The following is a 17,402-nucleotide window of genomic DNA, read 5'->3' on the forward strand; positions in this document are numbered from 1 at the left end:
TGTTCATAGATTTTTGACATCAAGCTATCAGACGTTTCTGGTAAATTTAAATTCAAGTTTGCTTTAGTGAGAAACCTTTTTCAGGGTAGGAGGAGATCCATTGGGGAGCAAACAACAGAGAGCTTTGCACATTGCATGATGAACCTCTATTCTTGGTGGCAAATTCAATGAATGCTATTCATTGGCTACGTCCTAACCTTCTAACCAAGAACACGCTACCGCGCGGGGAAAAAATATCCCCAACCCTAACCATTAATAAACCCTAACCGCTAACCTCCTAACCTCCTATCCATTGACACTCGCACTGCCCTTGCAAGGTTTCTATCAGCTCAATTGGCTAAAAATAGAGCTCAGCTCAGCAGCTCAGCAGCTTATAAGCTGAGCCAAGCCATTGAACCCACACACACACCCAAAAGTACAGGTTTTGATGGGTACAGATATGGGCTTTTAGGAAACCTGAGGTACATAAAGTCATGTACTGTTGTGACTCCAAAATCACCTAGAATTGGCAGTAAACTTGATGGTTTAAACATGTATGCATTTGCTAACATCTTTGGTTTCCAGATGAGGGTCACCTTATTTATGCAGAACCCAGAGTCAAAAGGCCTTGCTGTGTTCCAACCAACACAATTCATGGTTATCATCACAGCAACATCTGCTCAGGTACATTAAACATGTAATGCTTGGATCATGAAGCTCAGTTCTGTGTTCCAACAGAACAGTTTGTGTGATTTATATGCCTATTTATGGTTGCTGAGGGTTAAATACATGAATCTGGAGGATCTGGAACACTTTGACCAATATGTCATGAAACTGTTGAGCAGCACTGACAAAAGGCTGATTGCAAAAGCAACACAAATTCCACAAGTGAGTATTGTTGATTTTTCTAATATGTCTTCATTCTTAGGATGTCATCAAAGGTAATGAAATATAGGCCACCTTACACAAGTGATGGGAGAATGCTTTTGAGGCCACATAACAAGTACTGGCATGACATTGTTGTAACCTTGAATTCTGTCAAACACACAAATTACAATCACGTACTTGAGTACCTTGTGGTGAAACATTGGATAGGTATATACACTGCTCTCATTTGGCTTTGTCAAGAAATGTATCATTTCTAACCATGAATGCTTAGCAATCCTAACATGATGTATCTTTGCTAGTCTGTTTCCAGATGCAGTTATTGGCTGGATCACTGCCACCTCCCACAGATATTTCTGTGGATGATGAATTCCTTGATTTTTTGCCTCTGGCGAGGGATCCTTCTTTGGACCCAGACCTGACTTCAGATGAGACACATGCAAGGTTATCATTCAGGTTTTATTTATCAATCAACTTTGCTGACAATACCAGTTTTGATGACTTGGCAGACTTGTCAATCTGCACTGACCTCAGCCACTCATCAGTGCTGAACAGTTTCCCTGTCAGCTTCCTCAGAGTGTCAAGGATATCTTCAGTCACCACCTGGAGATTTCTTACATCTCTAGCATGTTCCAGGCAGTGTATGATATTCTTGAGAATAGAATTGTAGTTGAGAAGAAAATGATTATATTTGTGTAAGTCATTCATCTTTGGTCTCTATTTTTTGGAGTGACTAAAGATCTCTTACTCAGTCCCACTTTGCTCATACTTTACATATGCTTGCAGCATGTTTTTAACATAGATATGGGCAATACTTTGATTACACCCTTGTTCATTGTTTCACCCTCTTGCTATGGAAGCTTGTTACATGTATACACATGTTCTGTATTCCTATATTTACATATACACATATTCTTGTATCCTTGTATTCAGGTATCTGCATATACATGTATCCTTGTATTCATTTATCCATCTATACACATATACTTGTATTCTTGTATCTACATATACACATACACTTGTATTATTGTATTCATGTATTCATGTATCCTTGTATCCATGCATACATGTATCCTTGTATTCACATATACACATTACACATATACATGTATCAAGTATCCCTGTATTCATGTGTTCATGTATTCATGTATCCATGTACACATGTATCTGTAAAAATACTAAATGAGTGTTAGATAAACTCAGTGATAAATATGTGCAACATTGAATCTATGCTTTTGATACTTTCACTGCATTCTCTTTGGCTGATCATCTTCAAGTGACATTTTCTGGACCTTACCATGGTGTTATGCTGCAGGATTGGACTGGGAAATTATAGTATCACATTGTTTGCACTGCTTTCTGCCATTCATTTTGAAGGCTTCAAGTGCATCAGGTGGGATGGATGCATGGGCATGGACAAGAAGTTGATTCACAAATGAAAAGAATGAAAAAGCTACACAAGATGTTAACACTCTTGGCAATAATTCACTACCAAAATTTTGGACAACTTCTAATTGAGCAGTGTGCTTGGCTCATCTTGTTACGATACAGCTCGTAATCTTTGGTGTACTCCTATGAGTATACAAGTTGTCAGTAGAAATTGAATACAAATGAATAACTATCTGGGTTACCAAAGAAGACACGAGCAGGACTGCAGGGTTCTGTAAGTATCTTTGAAGTATTTTAGAGACTTTGAAACTGAGTAAGGAAATTGAGTACCAGACTGCTGAATGATTAGAGCGAGTCTTTAATCATACGTGATGTTAGTGTGAAGCATAACAATCTTAGGACAGCTTCAGACTGGGTAGCGTGAAGCCTTACCTGGTCCTACAAGAGTACTGCTTGTGCTTACAGCAGTTCTCAAATATGAGAGATAAAGTGGGGTAAAGTTAAGAGATGCCTCTCTTGCATTCAAAGAGGCAGTATTTATATACAAGGGATATTCTACACTATTTTACAATGTTCCAATGCCAGTGAGTTAGTATAACTTGCACATGAGTTCAGTTCAAGTTGTTTGGTTGCACCTTGCTTGCCAAACACCACTCATTCAAGTCAATACAAAGTCAGTACTAACTTCTAAGTGTCAGAAGTAGAGGGCACAGACTCTAAGCTCATGCAAATGTCATGGTATGAGCAGAACACAACTACATGGATACAGAATATGCATATATATGGATACATGAATACAAGGATACATGTATACATGGATACATAAATACAAGAATACATGTATATGTGGATACGTGAATACAAACATATGTCTGTTTGTGTATTCTTGTATTTATATATATGTGTATTCTTGCATTCATGAATAGGATACATGTATTCATGTATCTTATCTATTCTTGTATTTATGTATCCACATATATGTGTATTCTTGTATCCATGAATATGTATATCCATGTATATGTATATTCTTGCATCCATGAATATGTGTATCCTTGTATCCATATATGCATGTATCCATGTATCCATGTATATGCATATTCTTGTATGCAGGTATCCATGTATGTGGGTATCCTTGTATACACATAGCTATGTATTCATGTATCCAACATATATGCATATTCTTGATGAATACATGTATACATGACATGGATATGTGTATACATCACATATATGTGGATACATGAATATGTATACATAAATACAAGAATATGTGGATACATGGATACATGGATACATGTATACATGGATACATGAATACATGAATACAAGAATACACATATATGTGGATACATGAATACACATGTATACAGGGATACCACATATACAATAATGAGCTCAAGTGGGGAATCCTGAATTTGAACAAGATCTGCTTCCACAAAAAAAATTGATTATGCTTGTGTAGATTTGTACTGTTTAGAAAGCTGGCTGAATATATTTTCAAACCCCATCCATCAAACATCTAGAAGATAATCTAGGTTTCTAAACTCTATGGGAGTACTGTAGCTGCCTATCACACTCTTTGTACATGACTTACATGAATTAATATGGATGTAGAGTTATGAGATGTCATTCAAGGTACATTGAGAATAATATTTCAACTTTGAATTGGACAGGGGAGTGGTTATTTTGTGAGGCAGGTAGCCTTGTTTACTTGATGATGCAGCATCTCTGTTCAGCTTCATGACTGGAGCTGGCAGTTATTGTGGAGCCAGTGGTAATTGCAGCTTCACAAGTGCTGTCAAGAGCCTCCACAACCAGACTTGTCAATTTTGTGAGTCACAAGACCTGAGCTGAGACTGATGTGGGGGAGAGTTGCCGAGCACTTATACATGCTTAGCTCAACCTGTTACCACAGAATAGGTGGCACATGACCTGAGGCCTGAGGGGAGTGCTTTCTTTATTTGGCTTTTACTCCAAATGTTTAACCATAGCCAAGCCCCTTCACCCATTTAAGGTTTTAACAACATCATGGATTGTCAATTTACTCATTCCATTTTATTCTAGGTTTCTCTTCCTATATGCATACATCAAATTACTGATATATTGAACTTCTTTGATCCCATACAACATATGCTTCCTAGCTTGGCTCACAACTCTGCTCACACACACCTAGCTGAACTGACACAACAACCATGTGGCACAGAACCATGACATACACTATGGATACATGAATACATGAATACATGAATACATGAATACATGAATATATGAATACATGAATACATGAATACATGGATACAAGGATACAAGAATATGTGTATATGTGGATACCTGAATATAAGGATACAAGAATATATGTATACATGGATACATGAATACAAGGATACATGTATATGTGGATACCTAAATACAAGGATACACATATGTGGCACAGAACCATGACATACACTATGGATACATGAATACATGAATACAAGAATACTTGTCTACATGGATACAAGGATACATGAATACATGAATACATGAATACAAGAATACTTGTCTACATGGATACAAGGATACAAGAATATGTGTATATGTGGATACCTGAATACAAGGATACAAGAATATATGTATATGTGGATACATATCTAGGTACCTAAATACAAGGATACACATATATGTGAATACCTGAATACAAGGATACAAGAATATGTGTATACATAGATACCTGAATACAAGAATACAAGTATATGTGTATATGTGAATACATGAATAGTATATATGGATACATATACATGAATACAATTATACAATTATACATGGATAGATACATGTATACAATTTATACTCAATACTCTGTCTAGTATGATGATATCTCCTATCATAAAAAACATTTCGATACTCTCTCATTGTTCAAACAAGCAAGGTATTATTATCATACTTCAATCATACTATTCTATTACTGGATGACTTTCTGTAAGCTTTTATTCAGGGAAATAGATTATTTCTTGATATCTTGGCTCTGTTGCCGTGTTGCCGGGGCCAAATGTGGACAAAAAATATCCTTCGTGCCTGTTTTCACGTCTCAATAAACCTTAATCTGTTCATAGGGTCAGACCCCTCTTCATAGATTAAACTCGCTACAATGTTCCCAAGCCAATCTTGGCCTCATCCCCTCCCCTCATTGGCTGAAACAACCTTCTGTTGTATAGCAATTGTATAGTACATGATAGCCTGTCTACATCAGACACTGTAAACATTGTAATTAACTTCAGGGTACCATGCAGCACAAAATATTGGGAACAGAATGATAAATAGCTTGCGGAATGTCAGCTTGAATAGATTAAATGACTAAACTGACATTCAATCTCCAAAATATGATATGTAGGATTAAAAACCTTACAGAAAGTCATCCACTCTCATACCAATCTCTATATCCACACTATACTCTCATATAAGTACAATTCTTCTTATCATTGGAGTTAGTATACCCATTTTATACCATTCTCATATTATATTATACACTATCATGATATACTTCCAATACTCCTCTTCTAGTATTTAACTAGTATTTAATCCTCACATTAAAACTATTCATTTTGTATTACTATACCTATCTGATACCATTCTCATATTATATTGTGTAGTATTATGATATGCTTTCAATACTCCTCTTCAAGTATTCAACTAGTATTTAATCCCCACCTCAAAATTACCAAATTGAAATTTGTATACCCTTCTGATACTGACATGATATTATATTGTATAATATTATGATATATCTTCATTACTTCTCATCTAGTATTGAATCCTCACATTAAAATTGTTGATTTTAAAATTCTGTTCAATGTCATACCCTTCACATACTTTTTGAATTTCCATACACCAGTATTATGCTTTTATTATAAAAGTATGAAATGTACCTTTCAAACAGTATGATAAAATATTGTAGCATACTATTTGGATACTCTGCCTGCAATATTTGAAGAGTATATAGATATTTCACTCTCATACCTTTTCCATACCAACAAAATACCTGTCAGGCAGTATTGTTTGTTTGTTCTTGATACTAACACAATACTGGCATCTCAGTATGTTGGTCATCTTTAATGAATATCTGCTTAATATTGTGTTAGTATTTAATATGAAAATGCGATATATTTTCATACTTTCAAGATATTCCCTTTATATCTACTCTCTAGTATCATATAAGTATCTTTTGAATATTATATATAATATTTTTAAAGTATCTTATCCTGAAGAATCATACTCTTAAAATATTGGCCAATCAGTATGTTGAAGATATTTTGTTCAAAGTTAAGATACTGTGATAGAAGTATTATTCTAGTATGTGAGCCAGTATTGAGGAAAAACATTTGAATACAATCAAAATACTAATCAGATACTTCAGCATGGGTAATAAAATATATATCTTCATACCAATCACATACCTGGTGGATGGTATTTTGGGAAAAAATTATGTACCATCAAAATACTCTCAAAATATTCTCATGTCAGTATGTTGGAATGTTTGCAGTGTAAATCACTTTGTTTTTGAATGAAAAAAACGACACTTACTGCATATAATTTATCAGAACCCACATGAGATAATGTCTCCTTGCATACGGCAACTGTAGCAATGCCCACTGTGTCTGCCTAGATATTTTAAAAGATCACAGCAAAATGTGATCACCAATACGGTGACCTATAGATCTCTTGACACTTACCTGGTTTATCATCAGTGCAGTGAGAGGCAAAATGGTGAGGACAATACTGTCCTCATCAACCACAATGGTAAGGAAAAGCATAACATTTTCCCACTTCCAGTCCCCATGTCAATGACAACATCCTGCCCACACAATATCGCTTCGGAAGCATCTAATTGCCATGAAAATGGCTTTTTATGCCAAATTTTGTACGCCCTTGCAGCAAGTTGGTTTCAGTCCACTTCTTCTGGTTTGTATTTTCGAACTTTCGAAACGGGGGGCATGGTGAGCAAATGGTGAGTGCTCAGTTTGGTGGTAAAACGGACACCAGCGTCATCCCCGAATCCCAGACAAGTCTCGGGTGAACGCATAAGTTCGTTGCTGTAAGTTTTGAGTATCGAAGGACTCGTGAACGCATTGCGAGCACTTGAATTGAGGATGTGTTACAGTGTTTTGCATATTGTTTTGCACAACGAATTTTCGTGAGTGCTATTTGGTCGTGTTGTGATGTGACGTTTTTGGTATGTCCCAAACCCTGAATTCATGCCGTCTTCGTTTTTCCGTGTCCAGAACACTTCTAGCCAAGGTGCCATAATGTTTAGTGTAATGATATATGTTCAGATTCTTCGAGGAATGGGCCAGATTCCAGACAACGGACCTTTCAGTGACCAAAAAGGTCATGTCACAACCGAATAGTGCTCACGAAAATCAACAATATGCAAAACACTGTAAGGAGAGTTTCCTCATTGCAACGATAATCGGAGTCCGAAATTTTGTCGGTTGCATCATGATCAATCCCTTCCAGACGTTATGGTGAGTAATACGATCCCAATAACGGCTGGTGTCGAGACTAACCGGCACCATAGTATACACGAAATTTATGAATAAAGAATTTTCAGCATGTTGGTATTTCAGTGAAGGTGATTGGGAGAGACATCAGCCAAACTTGATCTCAACCACCGTGAGTTCGCTACTTGTGTGTTCGTCTGCTGCTGCTGTCTCACCCAAGTCTCACTGAAACTTTAACTTGAGGGGATTCTTCCTGGAATAAAGGTATGCCTAACTGTAATTTTCACATCTGATTCTTAATGTTCACTTCAATCCACCTCAGGTGCTCTTTCAACTCAGCATTACCCCAACAGCCTCGATGTTTACGAGCTCAGAAATTCCGTTACTACATACCAATGCACATACACTGAATGGCGGGTTCTTGGCCGCCAGGCATTAGACCCTAGTGCACGAATTATGCCCTCCAAACTGGCCTGACACATCATCCCGTCAAATGGCTTTTCTCGTACAGTAACCACAGGCAACTGACCCACAAATCCATGTTCGACATGGCCGATATCAGGGGTTGGGTGAAGTTCAAGAAAATGTCAAGCGGAAGAGGTATACGACAAGTGAAGTGGTGAGTACGAGAATTGCTTCTGTCATGCGAAATTCTTGACAACATTGCAGCAGCTTTCTGGGGGCGCATTTCCATCAAAACTTCGGGCAATGACAGGCTGCATGCAGTACCCCAATCTCCTCATGTTTTACTCAAAGCCAACGCCGCCAATTTTCTCATTTCTAGCCAACCCGGGTACCAACAATCTCCCAATTATGCGAGTTGGTATTATACCACAATCTCTGGCCGATGTGCATGCCTCAACTCCCCCGAATGTGTTTACGCTCCTGCCGTAGGGACTCGTAAAAAGTGGAGTTGGTTAGACAGTGGCGTCTGATGGGGACTTGTGGTGTACGTGTCATTTTCACATTCTAACGGCCGTAATTCTGATGTCGCATAGAGGTTTTCACAAAAGCTATGAGCTCAAAGGGTGGCAGAAGCCTTTGCCCTTCTGCATAGTCTTCCCAAGCCACACAACTTTTCCTGGATTACTCCACCCCTTTTGATCGTCTAGCATCCCTCCACTTACAATTAAGAAGTCGTCATTGCCGTGCGCCTGGGGGAGGCGGGAAACCCTCTTCTTATGCTAATTCACTTCCATTGGCGTCGTGCAAGTGCAATAAAATTAATCTCAAAGCTGCCGATTATGGCTGCTCATTGCTCCATTTACTTTATTAGGTTCTTCTGCACAACGGCCTTCACCCCATCGCATTCCAAGTCATCCTTCAGACCTAATATCGGAATGTCTATCATCGACTATCTCGCTTCCCTCCCCTCACTGTCGTATCGTCACCCCCACATCCCCCTTTTGAACACGTCCCTCCGCCCTCACATGGGCTTCGTCCTATTAGGACATTAGCCTGATTTTTCCACTTCCCAGAACGCATGCCTTCGCCACGAATCAAGCCTCCGCTTATGCCAACACTCCGTGGTCAACGTTCTTTCCAGACATATTGTCTACGAGACCCCTCCGAGTTTCTTCATCATTGACCAAGTGGCTTCCTGAGAAATGTTCTTTGTTTTGCATAGGAATGTACGCCGGACATTAACTCCTCGCTGTGTGTATGTAACTAACCAACATGATGTTTTGAATAGACTGCCAGAGTGTTCATTGGCGCTTCTCACGCCAATCCCCTCTGCTGATGTCGCCTAAGCCCTCTGACTTCCTGAGAACCTATTGCCCGTCATCGCCGTCGGTGATCTCGTCTGGTTTCGTGGGGTCGGTTTGCTCATGAAGTAGAGTTAATATCGGAGTGTCCATCTGCGAAACGAAGTGTACTTCTCATTGAAAAGTGCCTGAAGCACCTATCTCCCTGCCCATGATTGTGGTATCGTTGTCTTTCTGCATCGACTGGAAGTACCTTGTCAGGTTGTTGGTTTCCGACGTATCGGGCCATGTGGCCCCTGGAAAGCTTATTGCTTTGATGGGAGAGTCGGGCATGGGGAAGACGACTCTGCTCAATTCCTCACAATACTCACACAACCAGCCCCATCATCCACAGGCCGTCACACCAATGGCATCAAGTGCGGAAATTGCAGCCCTGCTATTCTCGCTCTTGTTCTTTTCATCATTATCTAGTGAATATCTTTATGCAGAATATCCGATCTGTCTGCCACATCGTCACTTTGCTCAGTAAGTATGGAGATATCCCAAGCAGCTGCTTGTTTATCCCACAAGAACTTGGTGATAGGCCTGCCACGGTCGAGGGACACACAAGGGACACAACTTAGAAACATAGTAAAGATGAAGGGGTATCTAGGAGATGATATGGTAATGGATGCCGCTGGTGAACCTATGTAGTATGTATGCTGAGTTCAATGTCAACGAGATACATGATATGATAAAGTGCTTTTAAGTCTACGAGCAGGGCGGGGTAGTTGGGTGGTGTGTGCATGAGACAAATGCGCACTTGATCGAGACCAAATACTCTTTCTGAGGTTCATACTACAAAGATTCATGTCCCGTTGTGTTTCCTGATATTGGGCGGACTGGAACCCCATATTCAAGAACCCTCTGTCCCCTTCCCGGATTCCACCCTGACCTGAATCACTCAGTCCAGTCCTTCAACTCTGATCTGTTCAGTCCAGGTAGGACATTGAGCTTGAAGCCAGAGATCGATCATTCCAAAATACTTACCAGCATGCTACCTACTTCCACTCCACACGGAACCAGTCATCATCTCCAGCATCTTCGTTGCTATGCTCTATCTATGACCATACCAGAAACAAAAGTCTTGGATGAGGGCAATGACACAGAGGAGAATACGGGGAATTACCCAATATCCGATGATTCCAGTGATCACATCACACATTGTGCGTGAGATTTCTTCATCACCAGGAGGAACTACGGCCATGAGCCAAGTCTGTTGCAAAGACTGAGCATATATGGCGCCATCACCATTAGAGTTCATATTAAGGACAAGGAAAATCCAGTTGTGGCCATTGGTCACAGCTCCATGAATGATGTTTTTTCTACCGTGAATTAATTCAATGGAAAATGAAAAGAACAAGCCTCCGACCCAAGTTGTTTTGCACAAGCGTACATTTCACATACGGCTGGAGGGACATGGTTCTCGAGTGGAATATTGCTTGCCTTGGCTTCTGAAATAAAAAGAGTATGGTCGAAGTCTTGTGGTACCCCCAGACGCAGTGGCCTGGCCAAAGACTTTTCTGCAGAAAAATAAGCAAGGGGAATAATGATTGTCGAAGAAATTCACCTGCGCCCGATGTGCTTCCGATGGCAGTGGAGTCTATGTAACCTCCGAAACTAAAAGGTTTGTTAGTTGTTGCTGGGACGCTCGGCTCTACGCTGAGAACCAACTACCTGCCTTGTGGCACCATTGCAGGTGGCACGCGAGGCTGCTTTATTCTGATGAATCCAACATGAGATATTTGCCCGGTATATATCGCACAACATGTACGCTCACCGCTCTCGGGACGAGCTTTTGCAGCCCACAGAGGTGACGCACTAGTAGCTGCCATTTACATCATGTAAAACCTGGCATGTACCATAGAAGTTCCTGCTTAACTACCGTGAATGAAATGAAATGAATTTTCATTCATTCATGGCACCTGTTTCATTCCAAGTCATTCTCATTCATTGCCGTTGAGAATGAAATACTTTTTGTTTCATTTCATTTCATCTCAATTTTTTCTTCATTTCTACTGACAAGAATGCAATTTATTCTGTTTCATTCATGCCTGGCGACTCTTTCATTTTTTTAATTTCATTCCACCATGGCAACTGTTTCATTTTTTGCTTTATTCTTTCGTTTCATTCATTCCTGGCAACTGTTTCATTTTTTTCATTCATTCATTGCCATGGAATTTTCATTTCATTCTTTCCAGGCAGTTATTTCATTTTTGTTTCATTCTTTCAGGCAACAATTTCGATGTTTTAACACACATCTAAATAAGGAAATAATATACAATTATGCCTGATATGTGTTGTGCCCTACTGCAGTGGTGTGGGAGGCCATATGGGGGTACTTTTGCATTTGAGGCTCAAATACACAATGAGATAGGCATGCTGTTGCCAAATAAGGCACTTAAATATTTTGTATCAATTACATAATCATTTTCCCAGCTCTAACAATGAAATAGGCACCTGAGAAGAATGAAGCAAGGAATGAAACAGTTGCCCTGGTGGAATGAAAGAAAAAAAGGAAACAGTCGCCAGGAATGAATGAAACAGAATAAATTATCTAGAATGAAACAGGTGCCGTGAATGAATGAAAATTCATTTCATTTCATTCACGGTAGCTAAGCAGGAACTTCTATGGTACAGCTCAGGAGTACATGATGTAAGTGGTAGCTACCAGTCAGTGACGATACAGCCCCTCGGAAGACCAATGTTCAGTAATACGGAAAGAGGTATAACTGGAGGTGTCTGTCTAGGAGAGACTAGTAATTCCGAGTCGCTCCGTCGCGGCCACCCGAACTTTGTAATCCCTTTTCAGCTTGAGCGAACCACCAAGTTTAATATTCAACATGGACAAAGCTTCTTCTGCCATGCCAGAGGAAGGAAGGGCCTGTAAGAGACTATAAGGAAGATCAACATGTTTACTAGCAGGGGGCCTGTCACGGTCAAGCTTCGACTGCATCATCGCGAGCATTTTGGCCAGGGTTTCCTCGAAATCCGGCTCAAAGGTAATTTGGTTCTCTTGCAACTGGAAATCGTCAGAGGCATCCACTTTGTTTGTCGCGGAAGCCGTCTCCAGCGATGATAAGTTTGACACTCATGAGCAATTGGTAGGCCATCCTCAGTTCCGATCCCATAAGTCCAGATGTTTTCTTGCGCTTGTTCGTATTCATGGTGTTCGATGCCGGCACTTGTGATGATGGGATCAATCTAACCAGAAACCCCCTTTTCGCGTGGAACCCTGGGTTTCTTCTGCATTTGGTAGAAATCCCCCTTCCATCAGTCAATGGGTTATTTTGAGGAACCCCATGTCGGAGTTAAATTCCTAGATGCCAACGTGTGTCACACTCAAATTTAAATTGATCTTGGCTCCCCGGGTCATGATGAGAAGAGAGCGCGACGAGTTGAACTCCATCATGCACATCCCTTGTCGCACACGTATCGTCGCGCGATGCGACGCGCCCACTCGACAAGTGGTTACCACGGTAAATAATATTGGTTCATGGTCTACACAATGCTACAAGATGCAAACAAGATGAGGGTTTGGACGGGTAGCTATACTTACATAGATGTAGGAGAGCGGGAGTGGTTTAGGGATGCCACTGTTCCCTTCCATAGTCCCTTGCTACTTGAAAGGTTGATGACCCCCGCTGCCAACTTGAACTTATGCATGTGCATGTGGTGGACTTCAAATATTCTGAGCTCCGCTTCTTGTGGAAACAAGGTTTCTACGCAAGCACTTTGGAAACCCTGGGTTGTTCAGGGGAAACCAGGGTTTCTGGATAGTTTAATCCTGTGTTTTGGTCTATTTTTATTTACCTTATGCACCTGCAGCCTGGGCTGTGTGGCCCTATTTTTGAGGTAAGTGAGTTCGCCTTCGTTTGAATACCTGTGTTCATACCTGTAAACCTTTTTCAAGGCCAGAGGTGCTGCGCGGTAGCTCAGCGGGTCGTGTTCAAGTGCCGATATATCTGCTCCGTCGAGTCCTCGTCTTGGCCGTTAAGTTGGTTAGAATGTCAAGTGAGTCCCATTCTTCCCTATTCTAAACCCGTGGTAGTGATCGACTGTTTTACACAGTTGGTTCTATAAAAATCCTAGTGTATTCCCCGGACACCCACGTTTTCCTGCCTCCTCGCCAAACCGACCGTCACAGCCCTCCTCCGTGATTCTTTGCGTCCCAACCGTTTTCAGCAGCGGCGTGTTGCCTCCTACCTCCCCATCTCAACTTCCCCTCTACCTATTCTCGCTGCAGAACTCCACTACGTTCTTGTCCCTTTAGCCGTCTTCCTAGATTAAGTCGATCATTGGGAAGGCCATCTAGGTGCCACATATACATAGCCTCCTCGTCTCAGCGCGTTGTAAAAGCGACGGACCGGGGCTCTTGAAAGCGAGGTTCTCGTCGTTGTCCAATGTCCACGAGCGGACATCGTGGACAAACGAGTCTTTCTCAGTGTGGAGGAAGGAGGGTGACTATTGAGCGTTGAGCGCTGAACGTTCACAGCACCCCAATCGCTCACCCGATTTCTCTTCGATCTTGTCTCTCCTGCCAGGGTCACGGTGACTCGCCAAAAGAAAGAGCTTGAAGTGTACCGAGCGGTGCAGAGGATTACGTTGATTCCATACATGCTGGATTGGCTCAGAGGTTTTGCGGAGGAAGGGCGAATCGGCACCGTTGAAAGGAGAAAGGAGAGAGGCAACGGCTGGTCGAGTTCGATACGATACGACACGGTGTCCTGAATGGATGGGGGCGCCTCTATGGGTTTCGGGAACGCGATTGAGGGGGAGAGGAGTGTGCAGAGGTGGTATGGTGGGGTAGTGCTGTCGCAGGTAGAACGATAGAAGACTACCATGGAGGAACCTCAAGTGCACGAGGCCGGAGTCAGTGGAGGGGTATAGGTGAGGTATTGAAGACAAGGTGATGGACATCCAACAACGCCACCACCCCCCTCCCAAATCCTAAAACGCCCAACCTCCTCACCCACCCAAGGAACCTCGTCGCCCCAGTGGGTAATCACAATTGCTGCCTGTCCCTCTAAGACCACCGCCCTCAGTCAAAGGGCTGTGAATCGACGTGCTGCGAATTCTTTTTCCGTCTCCGGAGTTCCTGGCGTGGACCAGGCTCGTGGGCCAAAGGACAAGAGGACCTCCTAGTACCGAGCAATTTTCCACTTTTCGCGGTGAGGGAGAGGAGGTAGTCTGCTGGGTCTAGATGGAATATGTCTTCTCGAAGTGTGCGAAATACCCAAGGCGCGTAATCCTTGAACTTGAAATCGTATTTTGCAGACGGAGTCAGCTCGTTTCCGACGATATCGAATGAAAACTTGTGACGCGCGGTAAAGTCTTCTATCGTCAGTGGTCGTTTTATTTTAGCTTGACATCGAGAAACCTGCACGACTTCATTCAGCGTGTATCATGAATAAAGAAAAAAAGAAAACCCACCCCGATACGTATACCCGTCAACATATTATACATCAACACATAATTCACATGATCCTCCCCAATAAGGTTGCCCACAAGCGGCATATCCTGCTCGGACTTGGGCCTCGTCTCAGCACGCGTAAGCGCCGCCTCCGGCTCCTGCTGCAGCTGCTGCTTCGCCCTCTTCTCCATCCTCTCCCTCCTAATCTGCTCCGCCGCAATCTCAATATCCGACGCGAGCTCTATCCCCACTTCACCGATATACGACGCATCCTCATGCGACGACGACCCGAATTGTCGGGTGTGTGTTTGGTGGTGAGAGCGTTTGTTGAAGCTTGCTGCAACGGGGCTTGAGCCTGTTGTGTTTCGACGGGTTGGACGCATGGGGATGATGGCGACCGGAGGCTGGAGGTATGGATCGTATGCTGCTGATTTTGATGATGATTCGTTGGTGGCGGTGTGGGGGGAGGCGTAACGGAGGGTTGGAAGTGAGCCTTTGGTGTCGGTTGACGACCTGTGGAGGGTATTGTCGAATGTCGGCGACCTGACTGTTAGTCGGGAAGACGTGGATGATGCTTGACGTTCACGTTCTCGGGCGGTAGTGGAGGACTGGCGAATGACGGAATCTGAATGTGACGTGGGTAGTAGACGACTGGGAGGAGGCTCCAGATCGTCTCTTTCAACGCTGGCAGGAGGAGAGGGCGGGGGCGGACCAAAGTGGACTTCGTCACTGCTTGGTTGCACCGTTTCAGTCGTCACCGACTTTGTCACCGTCGTTCTGGTAAAATAACTATCTTGACCAGCAGGCCCGGTTTCTACCTCCACCTCACTGGTCACCATGAAATCTGAGGTTGCTCATTGCTGTTGTCGTCACCATCTCGGTTGGTGATGGTGTGACAGCATGCTGCTGTGGGTTGAGAGGAGGCTTTGCTTGTAGGCAGGCACAATAATTGGCGAAGGCAAACGACGGGTAGGCGAAACGGCAGTGGTAATTGAAGAAGCCATCGCGTCCAGCGTCGAGGACAGAATATAAAAGAGGACGGCGGCGAACGGTAAGAAAGCAGTGTTCGCTGAATGACATAACTTTAGCGTCTTGTGAAGGATGGAGAACGGACGAAGGTATTTAAATACAGCAAATATTTAAATACACGAAATTAGTGTTGCCGAAGTCCGATTTCCGGTTTGTACTGTTTGGCTGACGTCACCTCGATTCAGCAGATCATTGACCCCTGTACAGTCATTCACCGGTCAATGAGGCACCCAAATAAAGAATGGCCTTGGAAAGTTTAAATACGAGCGATATGAACATTATGAACTGAGGGAAGTATGCACATACATCATGCCCTATGTAATATCTAGTTACAAACTCAAATTCAAGTTGTTGAACAACATATCGCATGCTATCAGTGCCGCAAACGAAGATCAGTGCGAAACCAGTCAATGAGGCAGATGTCACGCTGCCCTAATTTGGGCATTTTGCTTAGTCACTTCAGTTTCCCATCTCTTCGTCAGATGTCTGTGGCAAGTGTGACAGAATGTGACCTTCCCTACCTTCAAGCATGATTTTGTTCATTCCAGTGGTTTTTGGTTCACTGGAGTACCAGCTCAACTCAAAACTCTTGTAATTGAATACTTGTTGAATGCTTTAAGATATCATTTTTTTTAAAAGGCTCTTTTCCAAGATTTAGTGCCAAGATCACACAGATATATATTCAGTTTTATGGTGAATGAGCACCTATTTGCAGGTATCAAGAGATCGAAATATGCTACACCTTAGAAACTTGGGATTACTATAAAGAATATATATGCGCACACAATGCAAAAGAAATTAAAGAAATAGCTTGAGAACTGACCCCAGGAAAGTGTTTTGACTCATTGACTAGTGTGACTCATTGACCGGTGAATGACTGTAGATAAACTGCCAACATGCGTCTCTTTCGGCTCATACTCCTCAATCGCTACTTGGCTCCTTCGATCATCCTTCCTCCAACCAGGTAACCAGGTCTCTCAGACCACGCAAGAAACACCACTCTTAGCAGACACTGTCCCCAGACTAGGGAAAGTGTGCACTCTCAAACCTCTCATCGATAGACGACATATCTCCCAGATGCATCACCATCAGCCGTTCGACCTCTTAGGTTTGATTAACTCCCCTAGTGCTCAGAAGGCAAGGGAACACCTTGGACAGGCTCGAGCTGCGTATATGCATGGTGGCGGCAGGTGGCGGCAGGAGCTTTGCAACCTCACGACCTTTTTGCTCTGCCTTCCATCTGCAAAAACCGACCCAGCTAGCCGATCGTAACCACTTTGTATACAGATAGAGGAGACTCCATTACCTTAAATTCAAAGTCAATTTTCTCCAGCCGTATTCGACAGCGCCAACCCTAACCATCATCTCCATTGCAGTGACCTGGCTGACGTCTTTAACCATGCCCAGCTCGGCAACGCCAATATGCTCTCAAGAAGCTCCATACGCCATGGCTGTCTGCCTGGTTCACGTCATTCAGAAGGAAGT

At 42.5% G+C, this 17,402-nt stretch overlaps 4 protein-coding genes across 4 annotated transcripts; all 4 read left to right on the forward strand.

Moving 5' to 3' along the window:
• Nucleotides 1-768: 768 nt before the first annotated feature.
• Nucleotides 769-1,534, forward strand: LACBIDRAFT_317779 (uncharacterized protein; the record flags this gene model as incomplete). The annotated part of the gene is made up of 4 exons (XM_001890303.1): nt 769-867; nt 921-1,074; nt 1,167-1,308; nt 1,357-1,534. 4 exons carry the CDS (start codon nt 769-771, stop codon nt 1,532-1,534), a joined length of 573 nt encoding a protein of 190 aa, XP_001890338.1.
• Nucleotides 1,535-7,026: 5,492 nt separating this feature from the next.
• On the forward strand, nt 7,027-8,624 carry LACBIDRAFT_335439 (uncharacterized protein; the record flags this gene model as incomplete). Its single annotated transcript, XM_001890304.1, has 8 exons — nt 7,027-7,029; nt 7,165-7,226; nt 7,250-7,324; nt 7,391-7,423; nt 7,563-7,754; nt 7,857-7,902; nt 8,293-8,349; nt 8,403-8,624. The coding sequence occupies 8 exons, from the start codon at nt 7,027-7,029 to the stop codon at nt 8,622-8,624; spliced, it is 690 nt and encodes a 229-aa protein (XP_001890339.1).
• Nucleotides 8,625-9,647: 1,023 nt separating this feature from the next.
• Nucleotides 9,648-9,965, forward strand: LACBIDRAFT_317781 (uncharacterized protein; the record flags this gene model as incomplete). The annotated part of the gene is made up of 1 exon (XM_001890305.1): nt 9,648-9,965. One exon carries the CDS (start codon nt 9,648-9,650, stop codon nt 9,963-9,965), a length of 318 nt encoding a protein of 105 aa, XP_001890340.1.
• A 2,421-nt stretch (nt 9,966-12,386) lies between these two features.
• On the forward strand, nt 12,387-13,765 carry LACBIDRAFT_335440 (uncharacterized protein; the record flags this gene model as incomplete). Its single annotated transcript, XM_001890306.1, has 6 exons — nt 12,387-12,477; nt 12,512-12,579; nt 12,735-12,806; nt 13,304-13,334; nt 13,389-13,489; nt 13,568-13,765. The coding sequence occupies 6 exons, from the start codon at nt 12,387-12,389 to the stop codon at nt 13,763-13,765; spliced, it is 561 nt and encodes a 186-aa protein (XP_001890341.1).
• Between the last annotated feature and the right edge of the window lie 3,637 nt (nt 13,766-17,402).

This window comes from Laccaria bicolor, genomic scaffold (genome assembly GCF_000143565.1).
Source record: "Laccaria bicolor S238N-H82 LACBIscaffold_88 genomic scaffold, whole genome shotgun sequence".
In the NCBI taxonomy this organism is placed as follows: domain Eukaryota; kingdom Fungi; phylum Basidiomycota; class Agaricomycetes; order Agaricales; family Hydnangiaceae; genus Laccaria; species Laccaria bicolor.